The sequence below is a fragment of the Danaus plexippus genome, chromosome 30, assembly GCF_018135715.1.
Source record: "Danaus plexippus chromosome 30, MEX_DaPlex, whole genome shotgun sequence".
NCBI classification, from domain to species: Eukaryota; Metazoa; Arthropoda; class Insecta; order Lepidoptera; family Nymphalidae; genus Danaus; species Danaus plexippus.
Window position 1 is genome coordinate 2,559,628 of NC_083557.1, and position 22,229 is coordinate 2,581,856.

Genomic DNA, 22,229 nt, shown 5'->3' on the forward strand with positions numbered 1-22,229 from the left:
AAATTTTTAATCTCTTAATTTAAGTGTATTTATGTTTCTATACGTTCGTATTAGTTTTTGCTTTACTTATAAGAATGTTAGAGATGTACCTACGTAAAGTGGATTCATTTTTGCGCCATCTAGTGGTGAATAGTAAAACTACGTAGATAACTGGCTCAATGCACCTATTTTCTATTTTTATGAAATTAAATTATAAAACACAGTTATTGACGACAAAAACCCCATTATTTCCAGTTTGTAATACTAAGAAATTAATATTTAAAAATGGACCTAATATCTCTCAGCTGACTGATGATTCATACATTACGTCATGTTTTAATTAAATTGCTTTAGAAAGAAACGCAGTACATTTTTTTTATACGGCAACACTTCACAAAAAGTCAAGCAAGTGTCACATTGTATAGTATAAACTTTATTGTAACGTAGGAAGGATTACAATCCTTGAAGAATTCGTGACGGAAGTCAGACGAAAATAGGATTGCCAACGATCTGAGTGACGTCACGCGAGGTGCCATAGAGCCTTGAGCCTTCTAAAATTACATGAGAGCAACGAAATATATTAATTCGACGTTTACGCTCCAATTTTCAGGTATTCTAATGTAAGTGAACAGTGGTCAGTGAACGGTGTGAAGTTGTAAATGAAATTACTACAGGAATATCATAGCAATTGTTATATGTTGGAAATCAGTTGCTTTGGTAACGAGAATCATATTATTCCGTGAGTATCACATATAATAATCTCCAATGCAGTAATTTGATCGATTCCATGGCACGCGATGATTTATTTGTAAGAATCTAATTAGCTTTCGTACCGCGCGCCGTAATGCGAAATCGCATTTGGGGCCGCTAAAAATAAAACGTGAGTATTTTGGGTGTTAATTCGGTTATTCCGTGTGTTGCGGACTATGGTGAGTGGTGTGAAAGTGCTGAAAGATAATGCAATAGTTCGACCCCATGGCGTTATGGTCCGCGGTATCGGGTTACATGTGTTCAAAATAAATCGTGGGTAAAACTACGCATCAGCGGCCCCGATCAATGGTGTCTGTGGCCTTGACATGATAAATAATAGTCATTGTAAACATTCACATTTTGACAGATTGTATGTAAGTTTGTGATTTTTTATACACAGACGATGTATTAATCAGCACAGGCTATACTATCAGGCTGTAGAGACTGTTATATAATAATCAACGAAAAAATAATATTAAAAAAATATGTGTCATTAAAGTTATTTTGTCAGACACTTCAACATATTATGTAAATCTATTTAAACAATTATGCATATATACATTAGTGTTATGTGATGACTCATTTTTGGTCTAAATTATATCTCCAATATGAGACACCTCACATCTGAACAGCCGGTACTAATATTAGCATAAAAAATGTGTATCATTAATTCCCATACGAAATAATATATACACAGAAACTAACACAATTTATATATATATATATATATATAATTTCCCTGAAGCTTCGTATTGTTATCACATACATGTAGTTTTGTTAAAGTTACGAACACTCGAGCTTTTCTGAAGTACCGCTTGCTTAAATTTATAAGTATATATGTATAGTAATAGTTTTGAAAGATAATTTTTTATTGATTATATTATCTACCCACCATCATAAGTATATAAAAATATTAATATTTTTCAACATTAAATACTCTCGATGATAAAATTCTAAGAATTTTAAATAAAAAAAAAAAATACAGAATATATTAGTTTCCATATTTTTCATAGAATTATTAATCAACACAAGAAATCAACTATATAAGCTGTGCCATACAGTGTGTACATACCTTTCCATAACAAAGTGTGTACACACCTTTACATAGTAAAGCCTGTTATAGACACACGTAACAATATGTCTTATATGTATACTTTTAATAACATTTGGATTGATTTTGTTGTGACTTATTGACAGAAAATGAAAAAGTTAATTCTAGATAGGTGTTAACTGATAGTATTATAAAATTTAACTAATCACTTAAACCGTTGACAAGTGGTTTAGCATTTTCAATCATGACATCGTCATATAATGTAGTCCTATCTATACATGAGATATGCATGGGGGCGGGACGTTAACCTGTACTATTGTTACAGGTATTGTTAAAATGCAAAGGAAGCGTCCCAGATTCAGGACATCAAAATAAATAGCAAAATGCCAGTCGTATCACCGTCTCGTTACACACCAACATCTTCAACGCTCACCGGATCCTATCGATCTACCCTCACATCCTCGTCCAGCATCGACAAGCCATACTATAGGAGTTCCAGCGGCACGTACGTCACGTCCACACTCAGAAGCAGCTACGGTGACAGAACCACAGAATATAGATCGAGATACAGCGATGTGGACGGGAAGAGAGAGAGGAAGACGTCACTCGTAGAATATTCTAGAAGCTCCAGAGCACCGAGCGCTACCGACTCGGATAGCGGTATATCCAGTCGTTATAGATCTGACAGAAGCGAATCAAGATCTAGAGATGTTTCTACAACTAGAAGCGAGAGTTCAAGGAATGATAGGGGAAAGAGGAACATAATTAGCACAGCGGCGCTGGCTATGTCGACAGCGGAGTTATACAATAAGTACAGTCCAGCGAATTACGTGCCCCTGACGCAGAGGATACAGCAGCAGAGTCAGAACAACTACAGCGAAATATCTAGATCCAAATCCATATCCAACGATATAGGAAGACCACCAGCACCGGAATGCAGGGTCAGGAAACCGAGGAACTCAGCGGCGACTATATCAGAGGTAATGTCAGTTTTTTGGTGCCCTTACGAAATCTCGTTTCTGAGGGTAGACGATGATTTCCAAAGGGTACCATACAATACAAACCACTTGTAAGATAAACATTTGTCTATCCGCGGGAATCTTTAACATGCTGATGATAAATAACTTAGATTACTTTAAATTAAAAAAATTGTTATCAATTCCGGTAAGACGTAATTCAATTTTCACAACCCATCAACACTATTATCTGGTCAATGCTTCTCTGTTCCCGACAAGGGTTTTTGAAATCTTAATGTAGTTGAAATTTTCATTTGCCTTTCCCATTTCGATGCATAAAGACTGTGATTCACCGACATCAATGTCAAACAACGCATTAAATGTGTTTGTGTTTGAGCCAAAAATGTTAAGGTCCCAAAAAACGATAATTTCCTTAAAAAACGTATAAAAATCAAACTATCATATGAAATTCAGCCTATAAATAAAAATGAGATTTTGTTTTGTAAAGTAAGTCAATGACTTAGTCCAAAAAAAAAAAAAAAATTACATATGGGATAGTAAATCACATTTATAGAAAATATTTTTATAGTAAATCTTTAACGTTCACCAAGATTCTGCCAGTGAATTACGTAGCATATCTCGCTATCAGGTTGCCTTATAGCCTTTTTCTTACAAATACTTTTTCTAGCCGTTACACCTCCATGTAAAATGCCCATCCCGCGGGTAAACAAGTGAGTGTGCGCGTGTGTGTGTTTATGTTCTTAACCATCGCACTTAACGAGCCATACCAGCTTCCATAGAGCCACGTGCCGAATGAAACACTTCAATGAAATGACCTCTGACCTCTGATCTATGACCTCGCTCTGCCAACTGGGCCAATCACACTTGACAGATTTTGTAGCAGGAAGTCTTTCTCTCGGCACCCTTCTAGCATCGTAGTAACAGCAGACGGTCGGCATGTGCGGACTAGAACTAACACATACACACGCTATATCCCATTAAGTTGTCCATGAGCTAAGTGTAAATTTTAAACAACACCAGAAACCGGAAAACAGAAGATACAAGGACGGCTCGCCGACGCCGAGCTACAGCAAGAGAGCGTCCATGACGAACGGGTCAAGGGACAGCAACGGGAACGAAGTGCCTTCCGTCAGTGACATAAAGAAACGGTTCGATCCTAAAATGACCGTCACTAAACTACCAGCTAACGACGTCAGGTACACCAAGACCATGGAGCATTACCTGAACCAGCTGAAAGAATGCGAGAACGGTGTCGGTTACGCGAAAACCAATCCCAAAGACGAAAAACCAGTGCCTATTCACTTGCCATACGCTGATAAGAATGGTGTTAACAGATATGAAGGCTCCCCCACCTCCAGGAACAGCTCGAATTCAGATCTCACCATCAGCAAGACGCTATCTGAACCAGTTTCCTTAGCTAAAACTTCCGTAGATAAGAATAATATGATGTCCTCGTCACTAACCACCAAGCTTCCATCCGAACGACTAGCCAGCATCAAGAGCCAATTAGACCCGAACAATCCGATAGGTAAAATATTAGAAAAATCAACAGTCATCCAGGTTGAAAACGGCGATGCAGATTACAATGAACGGAACAGGATACGCTACAGTCCGGAAGTCAAAATAAAAGAATTGAAAAATGACATCGAGAAGCAAACGAAGACGCCAAAACATACCACGAACTTCGCTTCGTACATACAAATATCTCAACCGGTGGCGTCCGGAGCCACGCCAAAGAAACACCTCGATGCCAACGAGGACGCCAAGAAAGAGAGGAAATCAATAAAATACATAGACTCAGAGGAGGATAGACTAGTTCTAGAGAATGATATAGAATCTCCCAGCGGCACGGGCTTCGAGAACAAAACGTTCGAGCACGAGAACTTCATAAAGAAGAGAACGGAGAAGAATGAGACAGAAGACAAAGAAGACGGCATCAAGTCGATGGAAACTAGCACTGAGAGCACCATCAGTGAGTCCACAGAGGACTCCAGTCCCGAAACGCCCTCTGCAAGAAGAAATCTCCTCGACTTAAAGGACTATGATTACATAAAGACGGTGAGTCACGACTTTTGTAGCTATAAGTATTATCATAAGTGTGTATTGGCAACAAAATTTATTGTAGACAAAACCGGGTGATAAAATATTCTTAATTATTCTATTATATTAAAATATCCCGCGCATGTAGGTAGATACATTTTACGTATTTTATCATATAACAAAAGGCGTAATTATCATTTACGTACGTCATTAATTTGCAAAGAAAAAAAAAATGATTCCCAAAAAAAAAATCCTCCTCCGCAAGAGTTCCACGTCCCAGTAAATGAAATTGTGCCAAAAAATGTGGTATACGTTCTCGAGTAACGCGGCCGAAGCCATGTGACGGTGGCTTGTCTTCACGTCTCCCGAAGGTTCATTGGCATTTGTAACGGGGTCGCGTATTCGCGTACATCCGTGTGTCGGATGAGATATAAAAAATCTTGATTTTTTTTCTCTTTATAATTTTTTAAAAGATATTTTCTTTTAAAAACATAAAAATTGTTACGCTTTCACCTTTGGTTGTGATTATGTCTGTGTTGTATTCGTATTAGAACGAGCAATACGTATTGATAGCCGCGACTTCGTCTGCGTTTTTATATCAACAAATTTCTGAGAGTTTAAAAAAAAAATCCATAACCGAATACGTAAAACCTTAAAATAGATTAATATTAAAACTTCAATCGATACAGTCAACATCTGTAGCATTGTGACCCATCGGAACGGGTTAAAAAGTCATTATCAATACAAAGCAAATGTTTACGTGATCTTAAATAAATGTAATTTATATCAACAATATATTTCAGAGGCTTCTGAAGTATTGTTCCATTCTCGATTCGCGATTATTAAAATACAAAACACGCTGTCATCGTCGGTCGCTGCCAAGTTTTTGCTATCCGGGCGCTTCCATAATAGGCTGCATCGCTTACACGACATGGAGTTGCTTATATAAAAAATTCAATCGACTAAGGTTTTTTCGACGTAATTAATTGAATAATTACATACAAAGTATCCGACGCAGCTCCCAGACGCCCGCCCGCCCTTCTTCGATAGATTCCAAATCTATTAATATAAATCTAAATGAAACGCGGGAAATGTCGGCCGGGCGACTTTTCGCGCCACGCGGGAAATTTGACGTCTCCCCGCGCGCCATTTTGTGACAATTGTCAATTTTTATTTCTGACCAAAGAGTTTGTAGCGAGGAGTTTTTTTTTCATTTCCAGCGATTGTGTTTTAATGAGTGCATCCAGTATAGTGAGGTTGTGTGCTGAAATTTCATATAGAATTTTTGATCGGTATAATATATTGTATAGGCCCGTTATATTTAGCGTCATTAGTCACATTCCTTAAAAGATTTCCTTAAAATACATTCAGCAGATGCTTGTGGAACGTTGCATTGGATTTGGCAGTCTCGAATACACGAGTACATGAGACAAAATGTGTCATAGTAACCTATAGTTATATACTTAACACATTGTTCGATTGGTAAAATTATTTATTAATATAACCAGACTAGTATTTGTCTATTGTTTCGTCTACTTATATATAATTATGATTAGACAGACACAAACACAAAAATACAGTCCTATATCAACATATTTTTGTTTTAAATTTCACATATATTCTGTAACATAGGCTATTACGTCTCACCGAAACTTTCAAGTTAATGTTTACGGTCTATCCTCATGTCAATAGGAACTCCTTGGTACAACCGTCGCATCATTTGAATAACGAAACGTCAACAGTGAAATTATTTTGTGAATTGTATTTTGTATACGTAATTTTTATGTTTTTATTTTTGTTTGTGAAGTGATGGGAAGAAGCTGATTACAATCATCGTAACCCCGTGTTGATTACGATCCAACAAATCGATATCTGGTATCGAGAACTTTGTTTCGTATTACAATTCCTTTCGACGCTCGAGTTTCGAGATCTCAAAGTATATAAGTAGTATTTAATCCATTGCCGTCGATAGATAAGGGTGTAGCGAAAGATTCGACAAAGTCAATGTTGCTCGTCGTCTTTGGGAAACAATTCAGGGTCCATACATTAAGATTTATCGTATTCGATCAATTTTCTTAATTAGTCCCTAGGATGCTGGATTACGGCTAGGATTTCCCGTTTTCGTTGAGTCTCACGTAAATAATTAAATCAGAAAATTTTATCAGTGCGTGTAAATAAAATGTCTGCATATTGCTTTCGAAGGTCAATGCCAAGGAAATGATTTATTTGTCGTATCAAAAGACGAAAATCTGTCTCATTGATAAAATTTAATAATAGTACTATTTTATTTTATTTGATGTACTGAGCATACGTTTTTGATCTAATATTTTCTAACACTTATATATCTCTGTTCATATATTTTCTATGTAGTCTTTGTTGTCTGTTAGCGATAGTTCTTTTCATTTTTTTGTTTTTTTACAAACAGACAGACAGACACTTCATCCTAACCATTTAGAAGGTATCAAATCATATTCACTTTATATTTGTCAATTAATTAACTGTGGAGTATTTGTCCACTAGCTCTTGTTTGTCCAGAAAACAAACACTGAAAATGAGTTTGAGCTAATATTACTGTGCGTTCAAGGCTATGCGCTGAGTTTTAAATTTTGGTGACAGTTTTTCTAATAGAACCTTCGCTTTATTCCCGCCATGCCTCCATTTTCATCAGGATCTCCCTCACTGAACCACAATAGTTATCCCTCAATCACTGCACTGTAGCTTTCATAACATATTTTGTTTCGTAACTGTGATGGATGCGGATTTCTTACTATGTCTTCTAAGTATTGTTAGTGCGCATCGCGAAGCCCTACATGGGCAATATTTTGTATTGTAACCTTGCGCTCCGATGACCCGCCGGTGAGCACGGATAGTTTATGCCGATCGATATTACGTATGTGATTGTGAAATTTTGGCAAGTCTTGCCCGGCCGAACCGCCCGCCATCTACTTCAGTGCTCGGCGGGCGATCGCTACGGGCTTTGTGACGTTCCCCCACGACATGCCCTTTCCCTCGGGTGTCACCTAGCCCTGGAAGCCCCGGTTTGATAATCAGCTTCTTAACCGTCACGTATTTCGCTAAGCATCTGTCTCCGAAGACCTTAATGGACTGTGGACTTTGAAATAGTAGTGTACGACCTTGTCTAGTGTGTGCCAATGAAAATTAAAAGTGGACTCACCACGGCCACGAAATAATAACTAACTTGTGCTGCCAATGATTATTATATGAAAGGAAAATTTTAAGTGAAATGTGACTTTTGGAGTTGTTATAAATTTTATATCACTGACGGTTCAGTGTCATGCTGCAGACTGATTGATCTCGAAATATTATCTTTTAAGATAAACGCAAATATATTGCTGAGCTCGCATATCGGGGATATCTTTTATCTAATTAGTAATTCGACTTGTATGACATTTATCTTATCTTTTAATATTTTGTAACTACTTCAAATCTTAGATCCGCTATCACGCTATAGACTATAGAGCATTTAACTGTTCTCGGACAAGATAAAAAGATACTCACCAAAGCAAGTGACAAAACTAGACTAAAAAGATAACTTTCCACTCATTCGTGCTAATATCAATATTTACGTTACAAAAAAAGGTGTAAGTACTATTTATAGTAACGATAAATTTTCAAAATAAACCGACAAAAAAAATCTCGTAAAATAAACAACTACAAAAATACAAAAGTGTTTGAAGTGAAAAACCGGCAAGAGAAAACGTTGATGAAAAAATTCACGGATGCCTCATATCTGATTGAAACTAAGTTTATGATAATGAATTAGAAATCGGTGCTTAAAAGACAGCATACAGGAGTGGCGCTGGTGAAGCTGTGTGTCTGGATGTGAATAGCAGTGTCGAGCCTTGACAGATTGTTAAAGTATTTTACGGAACCAAAGAAAACTCATATCGTTAGGACCGAAATTTACTGCAAACTGAGACTAACAGAAGGGTTGATTGAATTCAGCTGATAGAACATTCTTCTAGCGAGAGATAAGTGGACGATCTTAGTGTTATTATCGCTTCCAACGAAGTTAAAAGTGGAACTGCTGGACTGTATGCTCGTACTGCTGGAGCTGGTTGTGCTGGCATGCGTGGCCACGGGCATGCTGTCCGCCTTAAGACATGAGGTGCGGGTGCCGGCGTTGCTACGAGCCGCGGGCGAGGGTCCGACCGAAGCCAGCCTATGGCCTCCAATACCATCAGGTCCATGTATAAAATTAGTGGTACTTTTTGATGGACCTCTGGAACAGCTGTCTCTATCATGGACGGCCCACAAAGATTAAGTAGTTTTTTCCACATATGATATGGTAATGATATCTTTGTATTTGTTATCTCGTCTCTGTTTAAAAGATTGCCCCTAGTTTGGTGATGGGTAAATCTTGTCCTATCAGTATCATTATACAAGCAAATTATTTGTGTTAATGTTGAATTTTATTTTTTCTTTGGTGTTACTATAACAAACCGAATACGTCCGTCAGTGCGCGCGGCCGAGACGCGTCTGCCCGCTAGAAGACTGGAATTCTCATCGGTGACATTCATACGGATGGTATTGTAGTTCTTATTAGTGGTGCATTGGGGTTGGATTCGTTTGCGTGCTTGCTGTGACGTCATTTACGCCTTCATTTAAGGCTTCGGTGACATTTTTTTTTTTTTGTGTAATTCGCTCTCAATAAATATATTTGTATTATCATTTTACGAATTTCTTTTTTAACGACTTGTAGGATTCATTATGCGAGTATAAATTTTGTTGCCAATACCAAAAAAATATTTATATGTACGTAAAATGAGCTGACGTTATTCCGCCAGGGTGTGTGTTTATATTATTTTTTTTTAAATATATCACGTATCATTCACAAAGCAACGGTTCATTGTGTGTAAGTTATGTTTTCTGCATGTCGTAGTTAGTATAATGATATTAAAATTTATAATATCTAACGAATTTACTATATTTTAGGTGTGTGTTATCTACAAGTATTTAAGACAAAAAATTTAGCCCCAAAAAAAAAATTTTTTTGTTTGTTTATTAACGTTTTGTTTTGGTAAATATAATTTTGAGTTATATTCTAAAAAATTAACAGCACGTCATAGATTTTAAACACAATTATCTGTAAGTTAACATATCTGTGGTTAAAAATCTTATACTATGCATTTTTAATTGAGATTTTTTTGCAACTACCCACGAAGTCCCATATAATTATTGCAAGTAAAGGAAAATTAAGTCTCTTGATCTGCTCGCTTCATCGGAAGTACATATTTTTCTTCCTAATAGTTCTAATGTGATTTAGCTCATATAATTTTCTATGAAAAAAAATAATCGAAACCATGCATATGCAATTCGTCACTCCTCACGGGTTTCATAGCTTCATTATGATTAGCATCGTTGGTCTTATTGTGCAACATACGCTGTAGGAGTTGGCCGGCGGTAAAAGCGGTCCCAGCGGATTACGACGCAGCCTCGAACGGGAAGTCAGCGAGAAATCTGAGAAGTCCAGTCAGACGAGCGGTGAGTGCTAATATTAACAACTCAGATTAAACGCTGTGGAAACACAGATTTGCGTTTTGTTAACAGCAAGACGCCATTGATTGTATGTTGTATATAAAATGCTTTCCTATATTGGTATATTTGGTAAAATTGTCCCATGGATGACATCAATATCAGAACCCTCAATACTGAAGTGGAAATACACAGCACCCACAAAATTTTTTGCTTCCATCCGCTACAAGAAATGTGTATCGTGAAGGTGTCTCACAGGGAGTACTTTTCGACAGCATTTCCTCCTAGCATGGTTGACTGTACAGATGTAAAAATCACCAATTCCAGGTCTGAACGGCCTCAGGAACATCGGCAACACCTGCTTCATGAACAGCGTGCTCCAGTGCCTGTCGAACACTCGGCCGCTGTTGGAATACCTCGTGGATGACAAATACAATTCCGACATTAACACTACACTGTCTTGTATGAAAGGAGCGCTCATTAAAGGTAGAATGTAATTATTTTATATATATATAAAGTCGTGCTGGTAACTCGGGAACGGCTGGACGGATCTGCCTGAAAATAGGTGGGGGGGGGATAGAGCAGACCAAAGAGAACAACAGACGAAGCTTTTCATTCCCTCCGATCGAAAAAGAAAAATTTATTCAACTTTTCCGCCTCTGCCGCGGAACAGCTCATCCGGTCAGCTATACATTTCTGACTCTGACAGTGAACCAGTTGAAGCCGTAGGCAAGAACTGATGATATGATATAATGATATATGTTATATATTAAAACAGCGTTCGCTAGCGTGATAAAGGAGCTGTGGCGCAGTGGGGACAGGGACTGCGTGGTGAACACCACCGCGCTCAAGTCGCAGGTGCAGCGGTTCGCGCCCAGGTTCATGGGATACAGCCAGCAGGACGCGCAGGTACGAAAACACACACACACACACACACACACACACACACACACACACACACACACACACACACACACACACACACACACACACACACACACGCACGCACATCTCTAAACTGTTAAACATATTAAGCTGGCTGTGTGGTTCAAAAAATATATAATTCGCTGTGACTGAAATTTATGATTCTCTTATTTAAGACATCTTTCCGTTGTCATTTAGTTCGGCCAGCCTCGCATAGGACAACTACTTCTTATTTTTTAATCAGCCAACACTATCACCAACAACATTAGTGCAATAAAGTCTCTGTGTTGCTACCTAGTGCTTATTATTCCAGGAGTTCCTCCGTTATCTGCTGGAAGGTCTGCACGAGGACGTGAACAGGGTCACCGTGAAGCCGAAGCCGATACTCACAGAGATAGATGATAGTCTCAGGTAAAAATTTATTCCCACATTCATTGTCCAACGGGAGAAGATAAAATATATAAATAATATGATAATTTTAAGCCAATTTTTTCTGCCGTCGTTACGGTAATTCAAATTTACTGACCAGCCTTATTACCTACATAGACGCTATACTATCATCAAGTCATCTATACGTGTGACTTAAAATCATCTTTTCATATGCTTTGGCAATTACAGTGACTCTGCGAAGGCGGCTGAAGCTTGGAGTCGTTATTTACGAACTGAGGATTCTCGTGTGGGGGACATCTTCGTCGGTCAGCTCAAGTCCACATTAAGATGCACCCACTGCCTGCATGACAGTGTGACCTTTGACCCATTTTGGGACCTCAGGTTAGTGGCCTTGGTGACCTACTGATATAAATATCACGAAACCTCTCATCACTCATGCATTGACCGCACGGGTGCCGGGTCCATGATGCAGGGAGAGGATCTTCAACAGTGCCCTTACTTGCGACCCAGGTGTAGGTTTAAGGGGTTTATCTAACTTTAGTTTAAGAAAATATGTGGATGAATGTACAGATTCTTCTCGACACGCGGGAAAAAAGTTTACTTACTGGAACAACTAAACCGTAATCATTTTACTCGGATATCCATTGAAAGGTAGTCGGCAGAAATCCTTCGGCAGGCCTGTGTCCAATCACAAAATACTTGATGTGATGCTTGACATCATGAGACAAGGCGGGTCGTGTACAGGAGTGGCAGCAGAGAGTATGACTGTTAAAATAATTTAAACTCACATATATATGATTTTATTAAATTGTTAATAAAATCACTTGTTACAAAACATATATACGCTGAGTTAATTAATTTCAATCATCGATAAATAAGTTTAGATCTGAACCGGTTAAAATAAGTTAATAGCCCGCGAATCAAGCTCTAGTACATTCATAGTACACACACATGCAAACATCTTGTGTGTGACGACTAGCGGCGAGTAGTTCTTGCATTCGTCGCATCGGCGGGCGGCGCTAGTGCGGCCGGCGAAGAAGTTTAGTGTGCCGTGTATAGATGGCGCTTTGAACAAAAATATTAATGTATTGGAATTATAATGGACTTATTTATTGTGATTACATTTATCTCCACTCGTTTAATGAGATTTAAAGCTTTCGCTAGTATTTCAATGAAACTAATATTTTTCGTATCACAACGCGTATTTTATTATGTTTGAAAACTACGGACTCCCGACGTTTCGGTCACTTTGCAGCGGCCGTGATCATCCCGTCTGTCCGTGATGACAAAATAGGCGCGGGAAACCGAAGAATATTAGGTTCATCTGCACTCGCTCTCTTATGACTTCTCATAGTAGGAAAAACTTAATTTTGATTTTCTATTTCATCCCAGTCTGCCGATCCCCTCTCGCACTGGCAATTTAAAGCTGCAGCAGTGCTTGCAGCACTTCGTCCGGGAAGAAGAGCTGGACGGAGACGAGAAGCCGGTGAGTGAAAATAATATAATATTATATATAATAATGAATTAAAAAACATTTTCGACCTAATATTCTGATTCTTAAATTTGTTTGTGTTTACGAAAATTAATTTTTAAATAATTACCTTTTTTTATGGCACAACACTTTCACGTTATGCCATAAAAAAAAAAAAACTTCCCTTAATATATATTGCATGTCGAAGAAGAACAAAATATTGACAAATAATAGAAAATACATCAAATTTAATCAATCATTGTATAATATTTTCCCATTTGTGATATTTGTGACATAATTAATGATATGATAATGATACGATATGTTTAACCAGACGTGCTCCAAATGCGGCGTCCGTCGCAAGTGCCTCAAATGGTTCACAGTACACAAGTTCCCTCAAGTGCTGGTCCTACATCTGAAGCGGTGAGCAGAAATTAAATTATAATATATATTTGTCTTATAAAGCCAGTACTCATTAATAACAAATAAACCTCAACTAGAACAAGCTCACTATTATCTTGAACCGAAACCTTTAATGAGTTAAATTCAATTTACGAACACACAAGTCGCGGCGACAAACACTTTCCCGCGTAAAAGTGACACAACAAACGTCATTGCTCTAACGTCACTTCGGCTGCGTTCGGGAATTTAAAGGTTCGGTTCAAATTAAATGTGTGTTTCCTAAATATATATATATATATGTATTTTATTATATCACAGCTTCTCACCAACTGAACGCTTCCGCGGCAAGTTGTCTGTTGTGGTGGAGTTCCCTCTGTCTGGTCTCGACATGTCACCGTTCGCTGCCTCGCCGACGCACGCCACGTACAACCTGTACGCGGTCAGCAACCATTCAGGTGAGGACAATATTAAAACACGCAGGGATAACAAGTTAAATTACTTAATATTTACTGTATAAAAAATTTCTAAACGTATGATAAGTTTTTTAATTATTAACATACAAATGTAGACATAACTATTACACTTTATTAAGTATAGTAGTTATGTTTATCTTTGTTTCTCCGTCTGTTACCTCTATACTGACTCGATGTGTGTCTGTATGTCCCAGGCACCACCTACTCCGGACACTACACAGCGTACTGCAAACATCCCTACACCGGTGACTGGCATGAGTACAACGACTCCAGGTAACATATGACATAACACAAATAATATATATATATATGATCATTTCTTTAAAAAATCCGTAGTTTGATAATTTTTTGTATTACCCTTGAAGTCTCCGGAGCTTATTAATTGATGGTTGATGGTAATAAAAAAAAATATATATATATCTTGTTCTATATTCCCAGGGTGACTCCCATCCGGTCCCGTGACATTGTCTCAGCGGAGGCTTATGTTCTATTCTACGAGCTGGCCACGTAGCCGAGGAGGTAAGTACCGACTATCAGGATACAGTTAAAACATTCTACTGGACATATATATGTATGGGGTTTTCCAATAGGGACGCTTGAACTTTGACAGCTGATTGCGGCCATGTTGTTTGAGTGACAGCTGTCAAATGCAGTGTGTTATATTCATTCCGTCCTCCCAAACCACCATGGCAGGTTACAGTGTCGAGCAGCACGTGCAAATCATAAAATTGTTTTATGAAAATGGGTCTTCAGTTCGAGCAACGTTCCGCGCACTTCGCCCGTTTTACGGTCGCGATGATCGTCCTGCCGAGTCGACTATCCGTCGATTGGTGGACAAATTCGAGTCAACCGGGTCAGTTAACAATCAGCCGGTTCCCGTGCGTCAACGTAACGCGAGATCTGCCGAGAATATCGCCGCTGTGCGCGACAGTGTCCTCGAAAACCCGCGGCAGTCAATTCCGCGTCGCGCACAGGAACTCGGCCTTTCGCAGACGACAACTTGGCGAATTTTGCGTTGTGACTTGAGCCTGCACCCGTACAAGATCCAGCTGACCCAAGAGCTCAAGGTTAATGACCATAGACAGCGCCGTGTGTTCGCTGACTGGGCATTAGAGCAGTTGGAAGTTGACGCCGATTTTGGCAAAAAAATCATCTTCAGCGACGAGGCGCATTTTTGGATGAATGGCTATGTCAACAAGCAAAATTGCCGTATTTTGCTTGTTGACATAGCCATTCATCCGAAAATGCGGGACGAGACCAATCCACACGAGGTTCACCAAGTGGCAATGCACCTGCAGAAAGTGACTGTTTGGTGCGGATTTTGGGCCGGAGGCGTGATTGGTCCGTATTTTTTCGAAAACGATAATGGTGTGGCCGTCACCGTCAATGGTCAATCAAATACAGCCCGATTTGTGCGCCAGAGTCATCGAAAATTGGACCTTTCGTGTGCGCGCCACCAACCGAAGCCGTGGCGGTCATTTGAATGATGTCATATTCCATACATAATGGGGTCGATAGACCTTCCAAATAAAAAAAAAAATTCGCAAATATCTTTCCTACATGTATTTTTTTTTGCATTTCAAAGATCAAGCGCCCTTAATGGAAAACCCTATATATATATATTCTTGTACTTGCAGATGTGCAGACAACTCTACGTCAGAAGTATGCCTGGAGTTTATGTTTATTCAGAGTTAGTTAGTTTGTGGCGGACAGACAGACGAACGCATTTATCATTTCGCCCTCATCCGGATGCAAGCAGACACAGGAGCTCCGCCATAACGACAGCTATCCATACATTGATTACCAGTGCTTATATATATATATATGTATATACAAAAGTATCACATACAGATCAGAATGCAACTAACTCGATATATATATATATATATATTTATATAGATAAACTATGAAAAGGAAATGATACGGCTTGTGCGTACAAGTTTTATTTCATTGAAAAGCAGTCGAAATGCAGGTAGGTTATAAAATTATTGTAATATTATTTATTTTTCTTCTTCATCATCATTTATCACACTTATTTAATATATATTTTATAGACTAATGTTAAATTTTCAAATTTTATTGCTACCCATGTATTTAATGTACCATAGTTTTGTATGAGATTGTTTAAAGAATTCATTATGTATGAAAAGAAGCCATTTGATTCGTTCGTAATTAAATTGTCTTAGAATTTTTTAATTTGATATTAAAAATATATATATATCTTTATTTGTTAGGTATTTTGAATATAAATGATCGAAAAAAAATTAAATACAAAAAAAAAAAACCAGGACAATATGAAAATATATAACTCCAATATAAAGTATGTACTACGGATGTTTAAAATTTTTATTTTTCGCCGGTTTGTGTACTATTGGTGATGTAATAATAAAAAAATATTCTATATACATCCGTCTCTTTCTAGATCTTAGTGTTCGATGACTAGAGGGAGACGGAAGATGAAATATTTTTTAATTATTTAGTATAAAAGAGTAAAATCGTCCAAAGTTGTGACGCGAGCGACCTTGAGCTGTAGGGGCCGCGTTCGCGGAACGGCGCGAGTCGCTAAATGAGCTTTGCCTGTTTGAATTTTATTTATTATTTATTTATTTTATTACCTGTTGTTGGTATGGAGGCGGCGCGCATACGACGCGAGATCGATATAAATTAATTTTCTAACTCTATAGACAAATGTATGGGGAATATTTTTGTATCTCGCCGGTGTTATGCGCGGCGTCTCTATAATTGTTACTCGGCCCGCGGCCTGTGTTCATCCCGCCGTTTTGGCGGCAAGCTTTGACAGCTGACATTCTAGCATCGACGTTTGACAGTGATAGTCGTCACTGTCACTACTCGTGACAGCTGTCAGGGTGACGTCATTCGGCCCAGTCATTCGGCCGGGGCGCCTCACAAGAATAATATTAGCCAAAGATGTTATCGCTAAATTGTTGAATCGCTGTATTAATAATTAATTTATTATTATTATTATTATTATTATTTTAATGTGAGTCGGTTTGCGGGCGCGCCCACTAACTATTGTGTAAAGTAACAGATTTATATAATAGAATATATATTGAGATGAGTAAATAATTATTATATTTCTGTGTTTTATTTATCATTCCTTCACGGACGAGCGCATTGATAAACTACTACTGGCTGATATATTAAAGTAAATAGTTCTGAAGCATACGAGTAGTGATAAAATTGAAAAAATTAACGTTCATAATCAAAAAAGTTTTAATTTAATTTTCATAACCACGAAAATAGTCCTTGAATAAATAATATGTCAAAAAAATATGAACAATTTTTTAAAAATGAGGTTAAGGATTAAAGAAAATCTCATTAAATCGGTATTTGGCAGCCTAAGCGACGGATGTGTACCCGCAAAGCTAGTTATAATATATTTTAACAATCGTAATTAAAATATTATCCGACTTCGTCATACAGAAAAAGGTTATACAAATACCGGTAGAATAGTTTTATCGAACAAGACGCAGCCGCGAGCTGCGCTAGTACGCAAACGTTTACAAAGGATTTCCTGTTCCGGAGGAAGAAAGTGTTAATTGTTAGGAAGGTGCTTTATGACCGCTTCCCTTGTTACAACGGATGGAGCTGTTACTGCTTCCCGCAGAACTCGCTCAGGGTTTGGACCTCCTGGGTCCCGCGGCTGTATTATAGCTATATAGCTACTAACTTGAATGTTACAATTATGTCACTCGGACTTTTTTACGTCATACGTCATTAATGAGCAACTAGGAATTTTTAATTCTAATAAATAAATTCAATTCCCAGAAATAAAATATGCGAAGTGATTTAGAGTTGATTTGTTGAGCATTATGTTTTTGTAAAAAATAGTTAGATTTCTACCAGCTCGTAGTATAATTTAAAAGGAATAGTCAGGGTACGATACTGGTGTATTTTATTTATAATCCAATATTTTTTTTCATTTAGTATCGCTTTAACTTTTACCGCACTTCTTTTTTCTCGTAATTAGAAAGATGACATCAAATAGAAGTTACATCCTTTTAACGAGACAGATAAACAACATTTTTAGGTAAAAAATAGATTATTAATTTTAAGAATATGTCTTAGAAACAAATACACAAAGAAGTGAGAGCACTTCTATTTGTAAACCTTTCTATGTCGTATTGTCTATGAGACAGGAATGTATACGATTTTTTTTAAATTATTGTTTCATTCGGAATAGAATCGTTGAATATTCTGCCAATGTCAACGTTATTATTAGTTGAATTTATGTAAATATTCATAAAACCCATATTTGAACAAATAAATATTTTTTATTTTATTATTATTATTATAAATAAAAACAATATCTAAAACAATAGGACTAACAAAAATTTTATTAATGTGAATGTAACGGCTTTTTGAGGTAACCAAAATATACTAAAAAGTTATTTTTGATAATATATTTAAAAACTTATTTACATTTTCTAATGAAAAGAATATGATTAGATACACGTCTACAGTCTAGGAGCTTATTCTGTCTTTTTCTAGTTATGTGATTATTAATTAGTCATATTAATTACGAACGTAGTATTTTTTTTTTATTTATTATTTAGTAATAGTTATATATTTTTTATAATATATATATATATATACATAAATATATAATTTTACCTGCATTATACAAAAATGAAAATGTAATTGTTCTTTTAAATTTGTTATTAATAAATTTTACGAAGAAAACCATTTTAAATAATTTTATATTCTGCATTAAATAGAATAATTATTAAAGATGTGAGTATTATTAAATAATAAAAAAAGACATTATGCAATAACAATGACTAACTTCTAAACATGTAAGATCAATTAGGAATAACTTCAGTGATAGTTTTTAAACGACCATTACCTCTTTAAATACTTTTTAAAATCAAATTATCGTTTTTACTAATAACTTATTATTTTATTATTCTTATGTTAAATAGTAAGCATATTTTAGTACAGGATGAAAATTACACCTGTTTTATTCACACAATACATTTAATGCTTAATTAAACGAAATTGTAACTGTTTCCGGTGATCGCAGGATGTCAAAAAAAACTGTCACTTATACTAATTGAAAAGGAATTTGTATATTGGTATCGGTTACAAAAAAATATTTGAGAATAATTATATACTAAATATACATCGTTTGTTTTGTGTGAAATAAAATTGGAATTATAGAAAAAAGCTAATACTTAAATTCAGTGTATAATGTACATTAGAAATGTATTGTAAATTTGTCGATACTGGAAGGAAATTTATAATGTTCCCATATTAAAATTTATTCTATTGCTTTAAGTTAAGGTCTAATTTTATTTTTATATGTCCAAGAAACTTCCAGACCTTTGAGGAATGATATAAATTACAAAGAAGAATAGACATTATTTCTTATTCCTTAGAGTTTAATCTTAATTGTATCCAAAAAGTTTTTATAGCAAACGGTTTTTAAAGATGTGTCGCCCGCCACGTGCAGCGGAAGGCCTGTGCCGATTTAAAAAATGTAGGGGTCGATAACATTTTTGCTTTCTTTAAATTTTTATACTTAATATATTTTATATACATAATGAAATATTTTGTCTGCACGTTAAGTAAATGTTAATTTTTAAAATGATAGAGATTAAGAAACACGAATATTATAACATATATTATATTTGGTTTTTATATAATATATAATAAAATTTAGTTCCTAATATATAACTATTTTAACATATTTGTTAAAAACAAGAGAAGTTGAAAATACAAATCAATGTTTATTAGAAAAGAAAATTACATACATTAATTTTTGAATACTTTTCCTTTATATTAATTAATTTCTTATAAACTCTGTATATAAACTGAAATCTACAACTATATTAAAGTCGAAAAATATAATTATATGAATGGATTAAACTTAAGACTCATATATTTCATGTCTTTTTTGAAATGGTTAAATATATCAATACAAAATGTTTAGGATCCATTTTATTTTTTGCAATGGCCGCCGCCAAATTGTTCCAAAAGTGACAGCTAATGTTAGCGGATGTAATTTCTTATTTTGTTAAAAATAAGCTGTTTAGCGGCAAGCCGGGACACGTCTGACGCAAGATTACATTCAAATACTCTATTTATTTATTGTTAGCAACATAAAAGACTTTTTTCTTTTCCCGCCGTTTCCGTTGACAGTTTTTTTTTACCGGAAGGAGGTTTCATATGGTCAGAAGTTTTGATCTGTTCGGCCAATAAGTCTATCCTTTTGAGTTTTAAACGGATGTTTGTTTAATGTTTTATAATTTGAATGGGTTTCTTAATTTTATTGACGTTGTGGAAGCGTAGTTCCTGTTGCTTTTAAAATAAATGTTTGATTTTTTTTTTATATGTACTTTTTATGTTATTGTTACTGTTTATTATATTCTGTATTAGGTTGGAATCTTAAGTTAAAAAGTTTTTCTTATTTTAATAAATCCAAACTAAAGTTACGTAACAATTATTATTAGAATATTTGAGACAAATATTCTAATAATAATTGTATATTTCAATCAAAGTATATAAATGTATAATTTCTTTAACAATAAGTAAATTTTTGAAATCAAATTTGCTAGACATAATCCTTCTAAGAGCATGAAAAAACTAACAAAGGATCCTGGGAGGAGATCAATGCAAAGGAAGTCATAAATAATAAGAATCTGAATATTCATCTGTTTACTGTCCACTTCCGGTTCCGGAAATGACGGTTTTTATGTAATGGCCGGCGTCCGTCTGTCTGATCGTCTTGGGTTTTTGGGTTCCCTGGGTATACTAATATCTAGATTTAATACATGTTATATTATTTTATACGAGTTAATAAAAAAATATACCTAATATATTATATTGGCTTCATAACTATCAACCTTGCTGTTTCATTACTATCAATGTTTATAAAAATATTAGAAAATATACATAATTATATAAACATAAATTATACATATATAAATTATAATTATATCTTATAATATAATATTTAAATACTCGAGTCCAGTACGTATGAATCCGATCTCGCCTTACAATAAACACAATAAGGTTTGTCAAACGGAAACGGCTTACATAATAGACTTTAGTGGCCGCCATTTTGTAATTTTATTATTGTAAGCCTAATTGGTTTAGTATGAGTGAAAATAACAATGAAGAGGATGTATGTTTTTGTTATTTCGACATTTGTATTACTTAAAATATATATATTTTTTTTAAAACAAAGGAATTCAGTGAGTGTATACACGAACAATTTTATAATGTATCTTTAATTGCGAAGTTACTCGGAAAATTTTATCCGAAACATCACATGAAAAAACTGCTCTAGATAAAAATTGTAAATGAAATTAATTCAGTTAAACCAAATTATTCGATATTAGCAGTTAATATTACGGTTGAAATAACTTTAGCCAACGATAACTATACCTATTGTATATCTAAGTTGTATCTGAATCTATCATAGCTAGGACGCCATACTTCAACTCAGGAAATATTGTCACATTACACATTGTTTGAAACCTCAATGACTAACACTTAAAAACCCAACTTATTATGAATCAATAATATTCATTTCTTTCACACGTTTCGTTTTTAATATTAAAAAAGATTTCCACATCATTGGCTGCTGTTCTGTTTAATAGGAATTTTCATTAATAATACAATAATTAAAATAATAGCATCACTTCATCGTATGTTCTGTAGAGCTGTAGACTCTTATACTTGAGAATTGAGATTAAATAATCTCTATGCCTGAGTGTATTGAAAATTTAAACTATTCAAGAATAGAAAAAAAAATAAATTATACTATAGAAAACTAAGAAAAACAGAAATCTAATTAAGTTATAAATATACATTTTATTTTTTTTTTATATAAAAATTTTATGGTTGCATTCATATCGGCTGAATGTTTTACGACCGTGGTGTTTATTTAGACTTTGATAAATAAAAAAAATGTCGCTTTTTAGCTTTAGTTACAAATATACATATTTTGAAATGTCGTCTTATAAGTAATTCAGTAGTAAATGTAATAACGGAGGTTGTATAAAGAACCTCTAGAATTGTCTGTAAAAAAAATACAGAATTATCATATTTTAATTCCAACGGGGTTTTTTTTTTAAATTTTATCTTCATTTACTTATTTATTTTTTGTCATTAAACGAAGATGTGTCATATAATAAGTCCAACTTAAAAATTTTGTTTTAAAAATGTAATTTTATATTGAAAAGATAAAACTATATTTTGTCAATTAATTTATTTTTATCTTTTCCTCAAATTAATTGTGTCCTGTAAAA

The 22,229-nt window shown here is 35.3% G+C and overlaps 1 protein-coding gene across 6 annotated transcripts; it reads left to right on the top strand.

Moving 5' to 3' along the window:
• The first annotated feature begins 374 nt into the window (after positions 1-374).
• Positions 375-17,048, top strand: LOC116776443 (ubiquitin carboxyl-terminal hydrolase 37-like). 6 transcript variants are annotated; one of them, XM_061525665.1, is made up of 15 exons: positions 375-508; positions 590-718; positions 2,106-2,760; positions 3,778-4,815; positions 10,209-10,302; positions 10,621-10,779; positions 11,072-11,202; positions 11,531-11,628; positions 11,836-11,988; positions 13,000-13,093; positions 13,413-13,501; positions 13,799-13,935; positions 14,148-14,226; positions 14,392-14,472; positions 15,591-17,048. In XM_061525665.1, the coding sequence occupies exons 3-14, from the start codon at positions 2,164-2,166 to the stop codon at positions 14,462-14,464; spliced, it is 2,742 nt and encodes a 913-aa protein (XP_061381649.1). In that variant the 5' UTR covers positions 375-508; positions 590-718; positions 2,106-2,163; the 3' UTR covers positions 14,465-14,472; positions 15,591-17,048. The 6 variants fall into 6 exon arrangements, with proteins under 6 accessions (XP_061381649.1, XP_061381648.1, XP_061381651.1 ...); XM_061525664.1 differs by having other exon boundaries at positions 398-599; XM_061525667.1 differs by lacking the exon at positions 590-718 and having other exon boundaries at positions 398-589.
• Positions 17,049-22,229: the final 5,181 nt, after the last annotated feature.

What these genes read in the sequence shown, in the direction of transcription:
- LOC116776443 (XM_061525665.1), top strand. Translation starts at nt 2,164, where the DNA reads ATGCCAGTCGTATCACCGTCTCGTTACACACCAACATCTTCAACGCTC. An exon ending in GAAAGGAGCGCTCATTAAAG is followed by an intron (nt 10,780 to 11,071) that starts GTAGAATGTAAT and finishes ATATTAAAACAG; the next exon opens with CGTTCGCTAGCGTGATAAAG. An exon ending in GACCCATTTTGGGACCTCAG is followed by an intron (nt 11,989 to 12,999) that starts GTTAGTGGCCTT and finishes ATTTCATCCCAG; the next exon opens with TCTGCCGATCCCCTCTCGCA.